Source organism: Gracilinanus agilis, chromosome 1, assembly GCF_016433145.1.
Source record: "Gracilinanus agilis isolate LMUSP501 chromosome 1, AgileGrace, whole genome shotgun sequence".
NCBI lineage: Eukaryota > Metazoa > Chordata > Mammalia > Didelphimorphia > Didelphidae > Gracilinanus > Gracilinanus agilis.
Genome location: NC_058130.1, coordinates 57,448,693 through 57,464,142, shown reverse-complemented (window position 1 = coordinate 57,464,142; position 15,450 = coordinate 57,448,693). Strand labels below are relative to the sequence as shown.

Genomic DNA, 15,450 nt, shown 5'->3' with positions numbered 1-15,450 from the left:
CTCCCCTTCTCTTCTCTTCTCTTCTCTTCTCTTCTCTTCTCTTCTCTTCTCTTCTCTTCTCTTCTCTTCTCTTCTCTTCTCTTCTCTTCTCTTCTCTCTCTCTCTCTCTCTCTCTCTCTCTCTCTCTCTCAGTTTTCCATTTACCTTGCTGCAGTCACTCTGCATTTCATTTTTCTGATAGAACACTGGTTTTCATGGTATGGTTCCGATATGAATCTAGCCTAACAAAATGACCCAGAGAAAGTCTTCTAGAACCACAGGAGCATAGGATTGAAGGATAGGAGTCAGAAGAATGGTTAAGTGGATTCTACTGTCACCAAACAGAACTAAACGGCATATCCTTTCTAGGGACTACAATGGGAAAATGTCCATTCTCTGTTACCTTTTACAGAAAAAAATAAATCCCTTGATATTTGTGGAAAGGTGTCGCCTGGTAAGAAGTGGCAACAAGGGCTATGATGACCACAACCTCCCGTCCACTCTGTCAGGCGAGATGGGAGAGACGATCGATGCTTTCCGACAAGCTACCTTTCTGGTCTACCTGAAGTCAGTGAAGGCGTGTGAGGAGTACCAAATCCCACTGACAGAAGACATCCTCATGAAAGGCAAGGTGGTGAGAATGGGCAGGAAATGAAACTACTAATCAAACCTCTCTAACCCCTTGGTCCTTCCTTTAGTTAAAATACCCCCAGTTAGGCTCTTCATTTCTTTAAGAATCCCCAAAGGAATCCTCAAAAGAAGGTGGTTTTGAACTAGCCAAAGCTGCAAATTTATCCTCCACAGCATCTTCTGAGTCAGTCCCCCTCTCTCCACTCATACATTCACCACTAGAGTTAAATTACTTTTGTCACCTTTCTTTGGACTACTGAAATAGCCTTCTGGTTGGTGTCTGTGGCGTGACTTTCTTCCCGTTCCAGGCCATCCTCCAGACAGAGACTAAAATAGTTTTCCCAAAGCACAAATTTTGTTATTCCCTTACTCAGCAAAACTCTAGTGACTCCCGGTTACCTTGACTAAGGCTGAATACAAACTCCTTTATCTGATCATTATAGCCCTATACAGCACAGCTGCACCCTAGCTTTTGTAGCCTTATAAATTTCTCCCTTTCCAGCTTCGGGGGACCCCCCTACCAACTCTCAACTCTATAGACTTCTCAGTTTCTGTGGCCAGATTTGCCTTCAGAAAACTGAAATTAAATCTGGCTTTAGACACTTACTAGCTATGGTGACCCTGGACAAGTCACTTTACTTCTGTCTGCTTCAGGTTCCTCGTTTGTTATTATTCAGTTGTTTTTCAGTCATGTCCTATTCTTCACGACCCCATTTAGGATTTTCTCAGCAAAGATACTAGAGTGGCTGGTCATTTCCTTCTCCAGCTCATTTTACAAATGAGGGAACTGGGGGGCAGCTGGGTAGCTTCCCAGGCCTAGAGATGGGAGGTCCTAGGTTCAAATCTGGCCTTAGACACTTCCTAGCTGTGTGACCCTGGACAAGTCACTTGACCCCCATTGCCTACCCTTACCACTCTTCTGCCTTGGAGCCAATACACAGCATTGACACCAAGGTGGAAGGTGAGGGTTTAAAAAAAACAAAACAAATGAGGGAAGTGGGGTCAACAGGGTTAAGTGACTTGCCCAGCGTCACATAGCTAGTAAATATTTGGGGCTGGTTTTGAACTCAGGAAAATGAGTCTCCCTAACTCTAGGCTCAGTGCTCTATCTATTGCAACCTCTGACTGCCTCCATTTGTTAAATGGGGATAGCAAGAGTACCTACCTCCCACCCACAGGGTTGTTTGTTGGGAGGATTAAAAAAAAAAATCTGTGAAATCAGGACATTGATTATGTATGAAATAGACACACAAATGTGGTGGTTTTTTTTTTAATCTAACATTCTATGTAATATTCCACACCTGTGGACCCCCACCTCTGCAAAGGAGTGGGGTCCTATTTTTCATGACATGTTCCAGATAGAATGTTCTCAAGATAAGAATGTGACCCAAAAGACATAGGCAGCAGCGAGACGCATAGTGGCCAGAGCTCTGGGTCCAGAGTCAGGAGGAGGATTTGGGTTCCAATCAGACCTCAGACAACTTTCTAGCTGTGTGGTCCTGGGCAAGTTACTTAAACCCTAATTTCCCAGCCCTTGCCCTTCTGTCTTGAAGTTGTTACTAAATTAGAAAGAAAATTAAAAATTTAATTTTTAAATTAATTTTATTTTATTTAAATAAAAAAAATTTATTTTAATTTAATTTAATTAAATAATTAAAAATTATTTAAATAAAAAATACTAAATTAAAAAGAAAAAAAAAACATTTGACTCACTCCTATGTTTATTGTGGATTCTAATGAAAATCTTCCTCCGAATTGTTTCCTCCGAGGTCATTTCAATAAAATTAAATTAAGGTACCAATTAGGCAGCATAGTATAATGAATACTTTTCAGTCTTAGAATGAAATGAGGGCCACTAAGCTGTTCATAAGAATCTCTCTGGGTTGTGTATTGACTTAGAAAGTCTCCAATGAACACTATTTACATTTTATTGCATTTTTATTAATTTTGTTAAATATTTTCCAATTACCTTTTAATCCGGTTCTGGCGTCTACACACCAGAGTGTTGTGGTGTTTGGCTAATGCTGAGTGTTTGATACCTCTTAAGGGTAATAGAGAGCTGATTTTGGAGTCAGGAAGGCCTGAGTTCAAGTCCCACTTGTGAAACGTCCTGACTGTGTGGCCGTGGGCAAGTCATTTAATCTCTCAGTTCCCCTCTCTCACCCCACAACAACTGATTATACATTGCTGGACAGTCATGGATCCACTCTGGTAGAGGTGGTTTCTTCAAAGGGAATGAATGCCTTATACCACTTGAAGTCATAGATCCTATATTTTTTTAATTTGCTAGACACCGAGAATATAGACAAAATTTAAATTGTTCTCACCTGGAGGAATTTAAATTTCGCTGAAGAGATAAAATATGTCCATTGATAAATAAATATAAGATGATCTGCTGAAGAGCTCAATAATTTATAAAAATTATTTTTTATTATTTATTAAAATTATTTACTATTCCATTTCTTATGTAAACCCCAATTGCCCAGCCCTTGCCCTTCTGTCTTGAAGTTGTTACTAAATCAGAAAGATTTATTATATATTATTTATTAAAATTATTTAATAAAGAGTGATAAACTTCTTAGAAGAGGTGGCATTTGAGGTGAACCCTGAAAGGAATTGAGGATTCTAAGAATCAGAGATAAGGAGAAATACTTTGAAGGCAGGAGAGATAGTGCCAGGAAACCAAGATAAGAAGATGGAATGCTGAGTTTAGAGGATAGCAAATAAATCTGGCTGGAACATGGAGTGCATGAAGGGCAAGAATGTGAAGTGCATCTGGAAAGAGAGCCTAGAGCCAGGTTCAGCTTTGAATGAAGTTTACAAGTTTTTATTTGATCCTAGAAGCAAGAGAGAGTTATCAAAGCTTCTTGAGCAGGGAATCGATTTACTCAGATTTGCTCTTTTGAATGATTTTGGCAGCTGTGTTATGTAGAGGGAGTTTCATCCCCTCCCCATCCTGCATTGCCCACCTGGTTCATCCCATAATCCAGGAGGGGAAAATACTAATCTAACAGCGTGAAAGATGGATTGGACTGGGGAGAGAGATTTGAGTCAGGAAAACTAATTATGAAGCTTTTTTTTTCCCCCTAGGCATAGCACAGCTATTTATTTCCTATGCACAAAAGAAACGATAAACACAAAAAGTCTGTCCTAAGAGTTCATTGACAGAAAAAAACCGAAACAGTTTCAATATTATATTAAATTTATTTAATATATATTTAATGTTATATTTCATTATTATAATCTCCTGGGAGATTAATACTTGCTGCAATTTGCAGAAGTGCTAAAGAGGCATTTTATTTTTCATCTGAGCTCTACACTGTCCAAACAATTTCCTCCAGGTCTATGTTTTCTGGCAAGCTAGGTGGTTGCTTGGGCTCATCTTGCCCTTGATAAGCTTCTCCTCCAGCAATAGATGTACGGGACAACTGCCACAGGGCAGCTGACGTTGTTTGTGGGCCCCAGGTGCTGAGATCTCTCCAGCTCACAAGGTTTCCTCCAAAGCAGAGACTTTGATTTTTGTCTTTGTATATCCATCACTCAGCAAAGTGCCTGGCACATAGTAGGTGCTTACTAAATGCTTCTTAATTCCAACAGTAAGACTTGTTCATTGCTTGGTGATTCTGATGGCCAAATGAGCTGTTCTCTTTTCACAAGGATCTTGTTATTCTATTCTTTTATATCATTATCATTATCATTATTATTTATTTGCATTCCATTTAAAAAATTTTAAATTCCAAATTCTCTCCTTCCTTTCCAGCCTTTCGCCTCTCCATTCAGAAGATAAGCAATATGATATCAATTATAGATGTGAAATCATGCAGAATATATTTCTGTATTAGCCATGTTGAAAAAAAGCAAGAGAAATAGAAAAAGAGAAGAACAATTATAGTTATCTCTTCCACATCATGGGGGTTAGGAGAGTGGCACCTAAAAAATCTGGAAAATCCATGTAAAATTTTCTGGCCCTCCCATCATACCAGAGAAGCCCAAATTTTCTCTTTTTCTTTTATGGAATGTTTATAATACCTCATTGTAAATTTTGGGTTAAGCACACATTTTTCCATTTCTAAACTTTTTCTGTTTTGTCTGCTGGCCTCATTTCACCAATGGCTTCCTCAAAAATCCCCCCCCAAAATTCCCATTTAATTTCTTATGTTGACCCCGTGATATATCAGAACTTTGATGGGGAAAGTCATGATGTGGAAGGGACAGCTTATGTTTCAGTTTGCACTCAAAATCATTAGTTCTCTCTCCAGAGATGGTTAGCACTTTCCATCATGAGTCCTTCAGCAATTTTGAAACTATTGAAAAAAATTCAGGCAAGAGATGATGAGTGCCCAAATTAGAGAGGATGAATGGAATGGTGAGAGACATGAAAGAAGCAGAAGTTGAAAAGTTGGACTGACATAATTTAGCAATTAATTTGATACAGAGGGATTAAATAAATGGGGGTCAATCTAAAGTTGCATACCAGGGTTTACAATGGAGCTTGAAAAAGGAATGGCAGCTGGAAACTAGAAAGATGATGGCGCCTTCTATAGAAATAGAGGAGTCTGGAGAATAGGTTTGTAGAAGAGGATAATTAATTTTGGTTTGGACGAATTAAATTTGTGATGCTTTTAGAACGTCCAAGTGGAGGAGGTGCCCAACAACTGGATGGCAGTGAAGGACAGAAGCTCAGGAGAATATCCAGTATTTCTGCATCTCCATCACCTAGCACAATACCTCAAATACAGTAGGAGTTTAATAAATGCTTATTGAATCTAAATGAATAAGAAAGATGAGGATTGGTAGATTAAAAGTCATTTGTGTAGAGATGATTTAGGAGATTATATTTACTCTTCTCTCTCTTCCTTAATCCTCCCTCTGTTGTATACTGAAGCAGTACCAGAAACCCATCTTTATTTATTTAATTATCAAATAATTAAATAATGACATTATTATTTAAATAAACACTATTATTATTTTTAAACTCTTAACTTCTCTCTTAGAATTGATACTAAATATTGGTTCCAAGGCTGAGGGAAGGGGTAAAGAATAGGTAATTCAGGTTAAGTGACTTGCTTAGGATCACACAGCTAGGAAGTATCCAAGGTTAGATTTGAACCCAGGATTGACTCTCTATCCACTAAGCTACCTGGCTGCCCTTATTTGAATGTATTAATAACTACTTGGTATATGCCAGTCCTCTAGGGATGTGTGAAAAAAAAAATAAGTATAATCAGAAACATCTGTGGAAGATGGTTTTTCAATGTTTCTCACACAACTGTTTCTGTCCCCTTTCAATGAATACAAGTGTCCCGATCAGAAAGAGGCATCATTTTACATATGCAGAAGATGTTCTGTCTATACAATGAGAACTATATAGTCTCTTTCCATTATATCCTTCACACAGCCCCAGAAGCCTGGCACAGTCCTAACGTATAATCTACAAATTACTGACATATAAAGACTTTGAGACTGAAAGCCAGAAAGCCTAATACTCAGAACTATTTTGTGACTATGAGTCAATTGTATATTGCCTACTTTTGCTAAAAGACTTTAACACTGCTTTGGTAACCCCAAAGAGAAGCAGCCCCGATCAGCAGGGAAGCAGAGGCCCTTTTCCCATCAATGAACTTATATATGATAGGTCCAAACTGTTCCTGAAAGAAACAAAAGACATCAAAGCTCACAGTCAAGAGTTGTAAGTTGCCCTGGTAGATATCTATATTCCCAACTTATGAGTCTCCCTGCTATAGATGGTTTTGTAAATTTGCTCCCCCCCATCCCTATCACCTAATACACTATATTTATTAGTGAGAGAGTGTGTCCTACGTTTATGGATGGAACATGTTTTAACATTTCTTGTTTTGCCTTCTGTTTAAAATGTTTCTTTTTCTTTTTTCTTTTTTTATTGAATAATTAAGAAAATTTTTCCATGGTTCCATGATTCATGTTCTTTCCCTCCCCTCCTCCCACCCCTCCTCCCATAGCTAACATGCAATTCTACTGGGTTAAAATATTTCTGATTACAAGTTAATGATATCTACTTGCTAAGACAAATACAAGAATTATATGCACACAATTACAAAACACTTGTCAAATAAAGTCAGATCTAAACAGTTGGAAAAATAGTAATTGTTTCTGGGTAGGAGGATGAATTAGTAGAATTAAAGATGACAATTCTACCTAAATTGATTTGCTTATTCATTTCCATACCTATTAATCTACCAAAAAATTATTTTATAGAACTAGAAAAAAGAATAGCAGAATTTATCTGGAAGAACAAGAGGTCAAGAATATCAAAGGAAATAATGAAAAAAATGTGAAGGAAGGTAGCTTAGCAGTACCAGATCTCAAACAATGCTTTAAAGCAGTAATCATCAAAACAATCTGGTACTGGCTAAGAAAAAGAATGACGGATCAATGGAATAGATTAGATGCACAAGATTCTGGGATATGAACTTTTTGACAACTGCTGGGAAAATTGGAAAACAGTATGGCAGAAACTAGGTATAAATCAATATCTCACATTTCATACTGATACAATCAAAATGAGCATATGACTTAGACATAAAGGGTGATAACATAAACAAATTAGGGGAGTATAGAATAGTTTGCTTGTCAGATCTAGAAAGAAGGAAAGAATTTATGACCAAATAAGATTTAGAGAACATTATAAGATCTAAAATGAATAATTTTGATTATACTAAATTTAAAAAGTTTTATAGAAACAAAACCAACATAACCAACATTAGAAGGGAAACAACAAACTGGGGGAATTTTTTTTCCATTTAATAATTTTTATTTTTTAGAAAAGTTAACATGGTTACATGATTCATGCTCTTATTTTGGGGAAAAATTTTTTAATGAATTTCTCTGATAAAGGTATCATTTCTCAAATATGTAGAGAACTGAATCAAATGTATAAGAACATAAGTCATTCCCCAATTGACAAATGGTCAAAGGATATGAACAAGCAGTTTTCAGATGAAGAAATCAGTTATCAATAATCACATGAAAAGAATTTCTAAATCATCCTTGATTAGAGATATACAACTTAAAACAACTCTGAGGTACCACCTCAGATCTATCACATTGGCCAATATGACAGTAAAGGGAAATGATAAATATTGGAGGGGATGTGGCAAAATTAGGACACTAATACACCGTTGGTGGAGTTGTGAACTGATCCAACCATTCTGGAGGACAATTTAGAGCTGTGCCCAAAGGGCTATAAAACTGTGCATGCCTTTTGTTTCAGTAATACCACTATTAGATCTGTATCCTAAAGTGATTTTTGAAAAGGGAGGGAGAAGGACCTACTTGTAACAAAGATATTAATAGCAGCTCTCTTTGTGGTGGCAGAGAATTGGAAATTGAGGGGTTGTCCATCCATTGGGGAATGGCTCAACAAATTGTATATGATAGTGATGGAATACGATTGTGCTATAAGAAATAATGAGCAGGATGAGTTCAGAAAAAGCTGGAAAGACCTGATACAGAGTAAAATAAACAGAACCAGAAGAACATTGTATGTAGTAACAGCAATATTGTGCAATGATCAGCTCTGAAAGACTTAGCTACTTTCAGCAATACAATGATCCAGGACCATTCTGAAGGACTTAGGACAAAGGATGCTATCCACCCCCAGAGAAAGAACTATTGGAGTCAGATGCCAATGAAAGCATGCTATTTTTCACATCAGTTTTTTTTATGTTTTGGTTTTGGGGTTTTGATTTTATATGTGTATTCTCTTACAACGGTGACCAATATGGAAATATGTTTTGCATGTATAACACAGATCAAATTGTTTACCATCTCTGGGAGAAGGGAGGGAAGAGAAGGAGGAAAACAGTTTGGATCTTATAAGTTCAAAAAATGTATGTTAGAAATTATTATTATATATAACTGGGAAAATAAAATCTTTTAATAAATTTTAAAACTTTTAAATAAAAAAAATGGTGGGGACAATTAAGTGGCCCAGTGGATAGAGAGCCAGCCTTAGATATGGTGGGAGATCCTGGGTTCAAATGTGACCTCAAATACTGCCTAGTTGTATGACCCTGGTCAAGTCATTTAATCCCAGTTGCCTAGTCCTTACCATTCTTCTGCCTTAGAACCAATATTTAGTATCAATTCTAAGACAGAAGGTAAAAGTTAAAAAAAAAATTAATGGTGTCATTTGGCTGATTTACTTAATGAGAAGCTTATATGTGGGGGTTCTGACACGACTACTAGTACTACTGCTACTACAGCTGTGAGAATAAGAATGTATTCTCTATAGCAAGATTACCCTAGAACCCCAAGAGTTAGCTGCAGCAACAGGAATGCCTCCTCTGAAAATCCCCAACCTATCAGAGGGAGAGCAAGGTGAGCTAGCCAGCCCAAAGGGAGAAAACAGCTCATTGGAGAGTTCAGAGCAATACCTGCCCAGTCCTCACATTAAGAAGTTGAGGCAAAATTTTATTATCTAGTATGTGCAGGCTGTTGTGCTCAGCACCGACAGATCCCTCTTTCTCTGAGCTGAGAGTTCTAATCCCAGTTTTCTCTCTGCTTCACCCAGCGCAGCACAGCTTCCCAAATCTATCTCCCATCTCCATGCCTTTGCACTGGCCATCTCTCATATCTGGAATCCTCTCCCTTCTTATTTCCCTCTATCCTATCAAGATGTAGCTCTGGTATCACTTTTCTTGATTGCCCAACTATCAGGGTCTTCTCTCCCAAAATGCCTTGTATTTATCTACCTTGCATGTATTCTCAATTTTTTGTATTCTCATATTATATATATATATATATATATCATATATGTTAGAATTTTTTTGTATTCTCATATACACATATGAGAATACAAATGTATATATCTCATGTATATGAGAATACAAAAAATTGAGAATACAATATATATATTCTTATCTCTTCCATTAGACTATACCCTCCTTGAGAGTAGAGATTGCTTCATTCTTTGTATCTCCAGCAAGTAACATAGTGCTTGGCTCATGAGATGCTTAATATTAATGTTTGTTTGTTTGTTTTAAACCTGTACTTTCCATCTTAGAATCAATACTATGTATTGATTCCAAGGCAGAAGAGCAGTAAGGGTTAGGCAATGGAGGGTAAGTGACTTGTCCAGGGTCACACAGCTGTGAAGTGTCTGAGGCCAGATTTGAACCCTGGACCCTCCTACTCCTGTCCCTAGGTCTAGCTCTCAATTCACTGAGTTACTCAGCTGCCCCTACAAATATTTGTTGATTGACTCACTGGTTGATCAACTTCAAGTTAATGGCAAGTGTAGATATGGTATGAGGATCCAGATGAATTGAGACTTATTGAGGGGGCAGAAATTGGTTTTTCTTTGGCTTTGTATCTTGGGCACCAAGCATATATTAAGCCTTGTCTCCATAGTAAACATATCAAGTGCCTACCACTCTGCTAGAGACTGAGGATAGAAAGACAAAGCTGGAACAATCCCTGCTCTTGAATCATTTACCGTAAATATTTGGATGAGATGGCAGACGGAGCAGACCTCCATTCAGAACTTGGAGTCCCTTAGATTGTGGAAAAAGATCCCTCCAAATCCTAAAATCACAGAAGACCCATCTAGGGAGCTCTAACCCAACTTACTGTTTTCTCTTGCTGTTGACAGCTCTGCTTTTCCCTGGAGACAAACTCATCTATGAGAAGGGCAACATCCTCAAGCTCAGACAGCCAGGAGGCTATTACGATGAAATTAAAGAAATGACACCAACTCTAGACAAGTGGCAGACGGTAGAAGAATCACCAGCTATGAAGTACGTTCTTCAGTCTTGCTTCCATCGTGCCTTATTAGCTAGCTGTGTGACCCTGGGGAACACCCATCTCCCCTCTCAGCCTCAGTTTCCTCATTTGTCAAATGTAAGGTACTATTAACGAGTGTCTTACTGAGTTGTCATGTGAGGCTCAAATGTGATATATGTAAAAAGCTTTACAACCATCACAGTGTTGCATAGATGTCAGCTATTTTTCCTCCTATGGCTTATTTGTGAGAGATGGGTTATCTCTCCAGTGGGCTGCTGGAACTGTGGATCAGAGTTTTTCACCTTCTACTAGTTCCCTAAGTCTGGGCTTTTCCTTCTCTGGAATTGGAGCCCCAAATGGTTGATCATGCCCAAGTGGTGTGTTGAAGCAGACCCAGGTGCCTTTTTTTTTTTGGAAATTGTCCCGGGTCATGAGGAAAAGAGAATAAGATTCTTAAGATGATCCAAAGGTGACCCCTTCCTTGTCTACCAAGCTAGGTAGATCTTGATCAGAAAAATGTTAGCCAACAGCCTCTCCTATTCTCTTCTGTCTCAGCAGCTGGGTTGGGATCCTATTTCTATGGAGAGATGGTAGGCACACGAAGCAGTAAGGATAGGTAGGAGGCATGTAGAGGACTGAATTGGGAGAAAAGAATATAGTACATGTTGATATGATGTCATATGTTTTGAAAGAAGACACTATCCTAGGGGGCAGCTGGTTGGCTCAGTGGACAAGAGAGCCAGTCCTAGAGATATAAGATTCTGGGTTCAAATCTGGTCTCAGATACTTCCTAGCTGGGTGACCTTGGGCAAGTCACTTAACTCCAAATGCTTAGCCCTTACCAGCCTTCTGTCTTGGACTCAAAACATAACGCTGATTCTAAGATAGATGGCAAGGATATTTTTTAATCAAAACTTTTTATTTATTTAATTAATTTAGACCATTTTCCCATTGTTTTAGGATTCATTTTCTATCCCTCTCCTCCTCCCACCCCCTCCCATAGCCAATGCACAATTCCATTGGTTTTTACATATGTGTCATTGATCAAGATCTATTTCCATATTATTGATATTTGTGCTAGTGTGCTCATTTTGAATCAATATCCCTAATTATATCCCCATCCTCCCATGTGATCAGGCAGTTGTTTTTCTTCTGTGTTTCTACTCCCATAGTTCTTCCTCTAAATGTGGATAACATTCTTTCTCATAAGTCCCTCATAGTTGTCCTGGATCATTGCATTGCTGCTAGTAGAGAAGTCCATTACATTTGATTTTACCACAGTGTATCAGCCTCTGTGTATAAGGTTCTCCTGGCTCTGCTCCTTTCACTCTGCATCAATTCCTGGAGGTCTTCCCAGTTCACATGGAATTCCTCCAGTTTATTACTCCTTTGAGCACAATAGTATTCCATCACCAGCATATATCACAATTTGTTCAGCCATTCCCCAATTGAAGGACATCCCCTCATTTTCCAGTTTTTGCCACCACAAAGAGCGTAGTTATAAATATTTTTGCACAAGTTTTTTTCCCTATGATCTCTTTGGGATATAAACCCAGCAATGGTATGGCTGGATCAAAGGGCAGGCAGTCTTTTAGCACCCTTTGAGCATAGTTCCAAATTGCCATCCAGAATGGTTGGATCAATTCACAACTCCACCAGCAATGCATTAATGTCCCAATTTTGCTACATCCCCTCCATATTTATTACTTTCCTTTGCTGTCATTTTAGCCAATCTGCTAGGTGTGAGGTGGTACCTCAGAGTTGTTTTGATTTTCATTTCTCTAAATATTAGAGATTTAGAACACTTTTTCATGTGCTTAGTGATAGTTTTGATTTCTTTATCTGAAAATTGCCTATTCATGTCCCTTGCCCATTTATCAAGCAAGGATATTTTTTAAAAGACATTGCCATTAAGCCAGTTTCTGACATTTCGCTCAATAACATAGGGCCCAGCGTCACCCAAGAGCTGGAGAAGTTTTGGTGACAATATCAGAGGTTCGTGGGGAAGCCCCCCTTTATCCTTTTTTGGATGCAGCTCCCCTCCCCCAGTCTTTAACTGTTGCTGGAGGCTTGAATTTCTTCCCTTTTTAACCAGGACACTTTTTGTCTTGTCCCTAACAGGAAGTCCCAGAAGACAATCAAGAAAATGAGCTTTAAAGAGTTCGAGACACTGACCAGGTGTGTATGGACTATTTAAGCCTGCGACAGACAGGTACATCACAGAGGTTTTGGGTGCATGTGTGTGATTGAGGGGGAGCCAAAGATTTGGGCCAAATATCTGTCCTTCTCCTGAGTCTAGATCGTCTAAAGAGCAACCTATGAACAATCCTAGTAAGTATTGTGCGGCTACCCCTGACCCAACTCTAGAACCCTAGAGGAAACGGCAGGGGCAAGAGTGAGGGGGAGATTAGAGAATGGAAAGGGAATGCCACGCAATCAATAGACATATACAGTATAAGTGGAGAGTAATCACAGAAGGAAGGCACTGAGGGAAGTTGGGGGAAAGTATCCAGGAAAGGCCTCCAGCAGAAAAAGGGATTTGAGATGCTTGAAGGAAACCAGGGTAGCAAAGGAAGGAGTAGAGACTGCCTAAGGAAGGGGGGGGTAAAGGCCTTTTCTTTCATCCTCCTACTCTGAACACCCTCATGGGCTATTTTTTGGAGCTGTGAGATGATAGACGTCCCACAATGTAAGCATACACTCCTCCAGTTATCAGCATGCTGGTCTGAGAGTCAAAAATCTTGGGCGCTGGTCCCAGCTCTACTATGAACTAATCTGCCATTAAGAAGGCAATGGGATACAGTGTCTCTGGAGTCATTGGACCTGGTTCAAATCCCAGGTTTGATGCTGATTACCTGTGGGACCTTGGACAATTCACTTAACCTCCTTGGGCCCCACTTTTCTCATCTGTAAAATTATGAGATTGGTCTCTGAGATCCCTTGGGTTTTAGATGTAGAATCCTCTAGGATTTTAGGCAAATCACTCTCCCTTTTATGGGTTTCATGATGGTGGTCTCTAAGTTCCTTCTCCTTGGAGTAAAATTCTAATGATTCCCCTGGTGAATCTGTGGCTCTAGTACAAGTAAGCCTGTAAGAAATCTCCATGTACATATTTAGGGCTGAGATACTCAACTCCCTTCCTCCTCCAAATTTGTTACCACCCCTGATGTACATGGGAAGGGGATAAAAAGGAAACAATTTATATTTATCATGTTGATTCCTTGTTGGTAAAAATATATATGGTAGAATCCTTGAAAAACAGAGCCAAAATTATTAGCAAAAATGAATACGGAAATTATTTGTGCATTCTATTGATCCATGACCTCCCTAACCTTAGTTACCATGAGATTATCTGAAGTTGGTCCTGGGGCTAGGGGTAAGGAGGGAGTATCCTGCCCACAGGCCAACAGTTGGGAAAGAGCTAGTGTTTGAACTGTATCCTGCTGCCCAAAATTAGGAGCCTGGGAGGCATTGTGCCATCCTTGGCCCATATCACAAATCAAACCCAGACCAACTGACATACTTTTTATCTTCTCTCATCGTAATTCCCTCCCTCCCCTATTTCAGCTCCAGGTTCATGTCCTCATCCCCTAGGAATTAGTTATGGCCCAAAGGGACAGATCTATGACTGTCTATGCCCTCCTCTACTGAGAAGTCAATTCTTCCTTGGTTTCAGGAAGAAGCCAATTCTTCCTCGGCTAAGCTTGTAGAGTTGTCCCTGGGTACCCCCCAGCCCAGAAGTAGCTGCAGTCCAGGTAACCTGACAGGTCAGAGTCTCGCAGTAGTCAATATCTTCTCCTCACTGCCCATCTCATTTCCTAGGAAACTGAAGGACAAGGGCCTCCGCAAGCCTTACGGTCAACAGGGCACCCACCCCAATTTCTTCTGGCCAGGACACCTCCTGGATAAACTGCTGATCTACCTTCCCCACAAGAAGTGGGAGAAGCAACTAGTGCTTTTCAGCAAAGTGGAAAGAGAACCGCACGCCTATCCAGCCATCTACCATTCTGAACGATGTTGGCCCATTTCCGATACTGGCTATGTAGTCTCTGGCCAGTGTTATAAAAAGTCTTTCTGCTAACTTAGATGGGGGCAGGTACCGGGAAACCCCAAACAGCTGCAGCGTCAGGCCCCCCTGTCCATTAGACTATAGATCTATAGTTGCTTGGACCCATACATAGCACTGCCCCTCCATCCTACCTTCCCCTGGGCCCATGCTGAGATGACAGAGCCAAGAGATATTATAATGATTGTATGAGGAGCTAAATGATACAACAATAAACATTATAAGACATTGGTCCAAAAACTCAATTTTTAAAATGAAGCCTTGCTGTATATCGCATCACCAATATCTTGATTAAAAAAAAAAATCCAAACTTTTTTTATATGTTCCCTATCAAGAGGTTCTTAGTGCCACTTTTTTTTTTTAATTATGAAAAGAGTCATTATAAATATTTTGTAAGGGGCAGAGTATAGAAAGCCAATTCTAGAGACTGGAGGTCATCATCCTGGGTTTAAATCTGACCTAAAGTTTCCAAGCTACATGACCTTGGGCAAGTCATTTAGCCCCCATTGTCTAACCCTCACCATTTTCATGCCTCAGAACCAATACTTGTATCAATTCTAAGACAGACAATAAGGGCTTTTAAATATATGGTATATACAGACCCTGTTGCTCTTTCTCTGATGTCTTTGGAATATAGACCTGCTAGTGCTAAAGTGTCATCAAAGGGTAAAAGACATTTTATTTACTTTCTGGGCATATTTCAAATTTCTTCCCAGAATGACGAGATTAATTGTCAGCTCTATCAATAGAGAACTAGTGTGCCTGTTTTTCTCACAGCCCCTCCAACCTTATAATTTTCCTTTATTTTTCAACTTGTTGCAGAAAATGCTGGGTTTTTAAAATCCCATCTGGGAAAGAAGAGTAGTCAACTAATTTGGGGGGAAATTGTACTGATTTTCATGGGTGTTGTTTTTTTTACATTATTTAAATTTAATTCATTAAATATTTACAATTACTTTTAATTTTACTTAAATTTTAATTTAATTTTACTTGAAATTTTAACAATCTTAAAA

General features: G+C 39.0%; 1 protein-coding gene across 1 annotated transcript; it reads left to right on the top strand.

Moving 5' to 3' along the window:
* The first annotated feature begins 364 nt into the window (after window positions 1-364).
* Window positions 365-14,632, top strand: EFCAB12 (EF-hand calcium binding domain 12). The gene is made up of 4 exons (XM_044676026.1): window positions 365-605; window positions 10,241-10,385; window positions 12,493-12,549; window positions 14,194-14,632. The coding sequence occupies exons 1-4, from the start codon at window positions 365-367 to the stop codon at window positions 14,450-14,452; spliced, it is 702 nt and encodes a 233-aa protein (XP_044531961.1). The 3' UTR covers window positions 14,453-14,632.
* The last annotated feature ends 818 nt before the right edge of the window (window positions 14,633-15,450 follow it).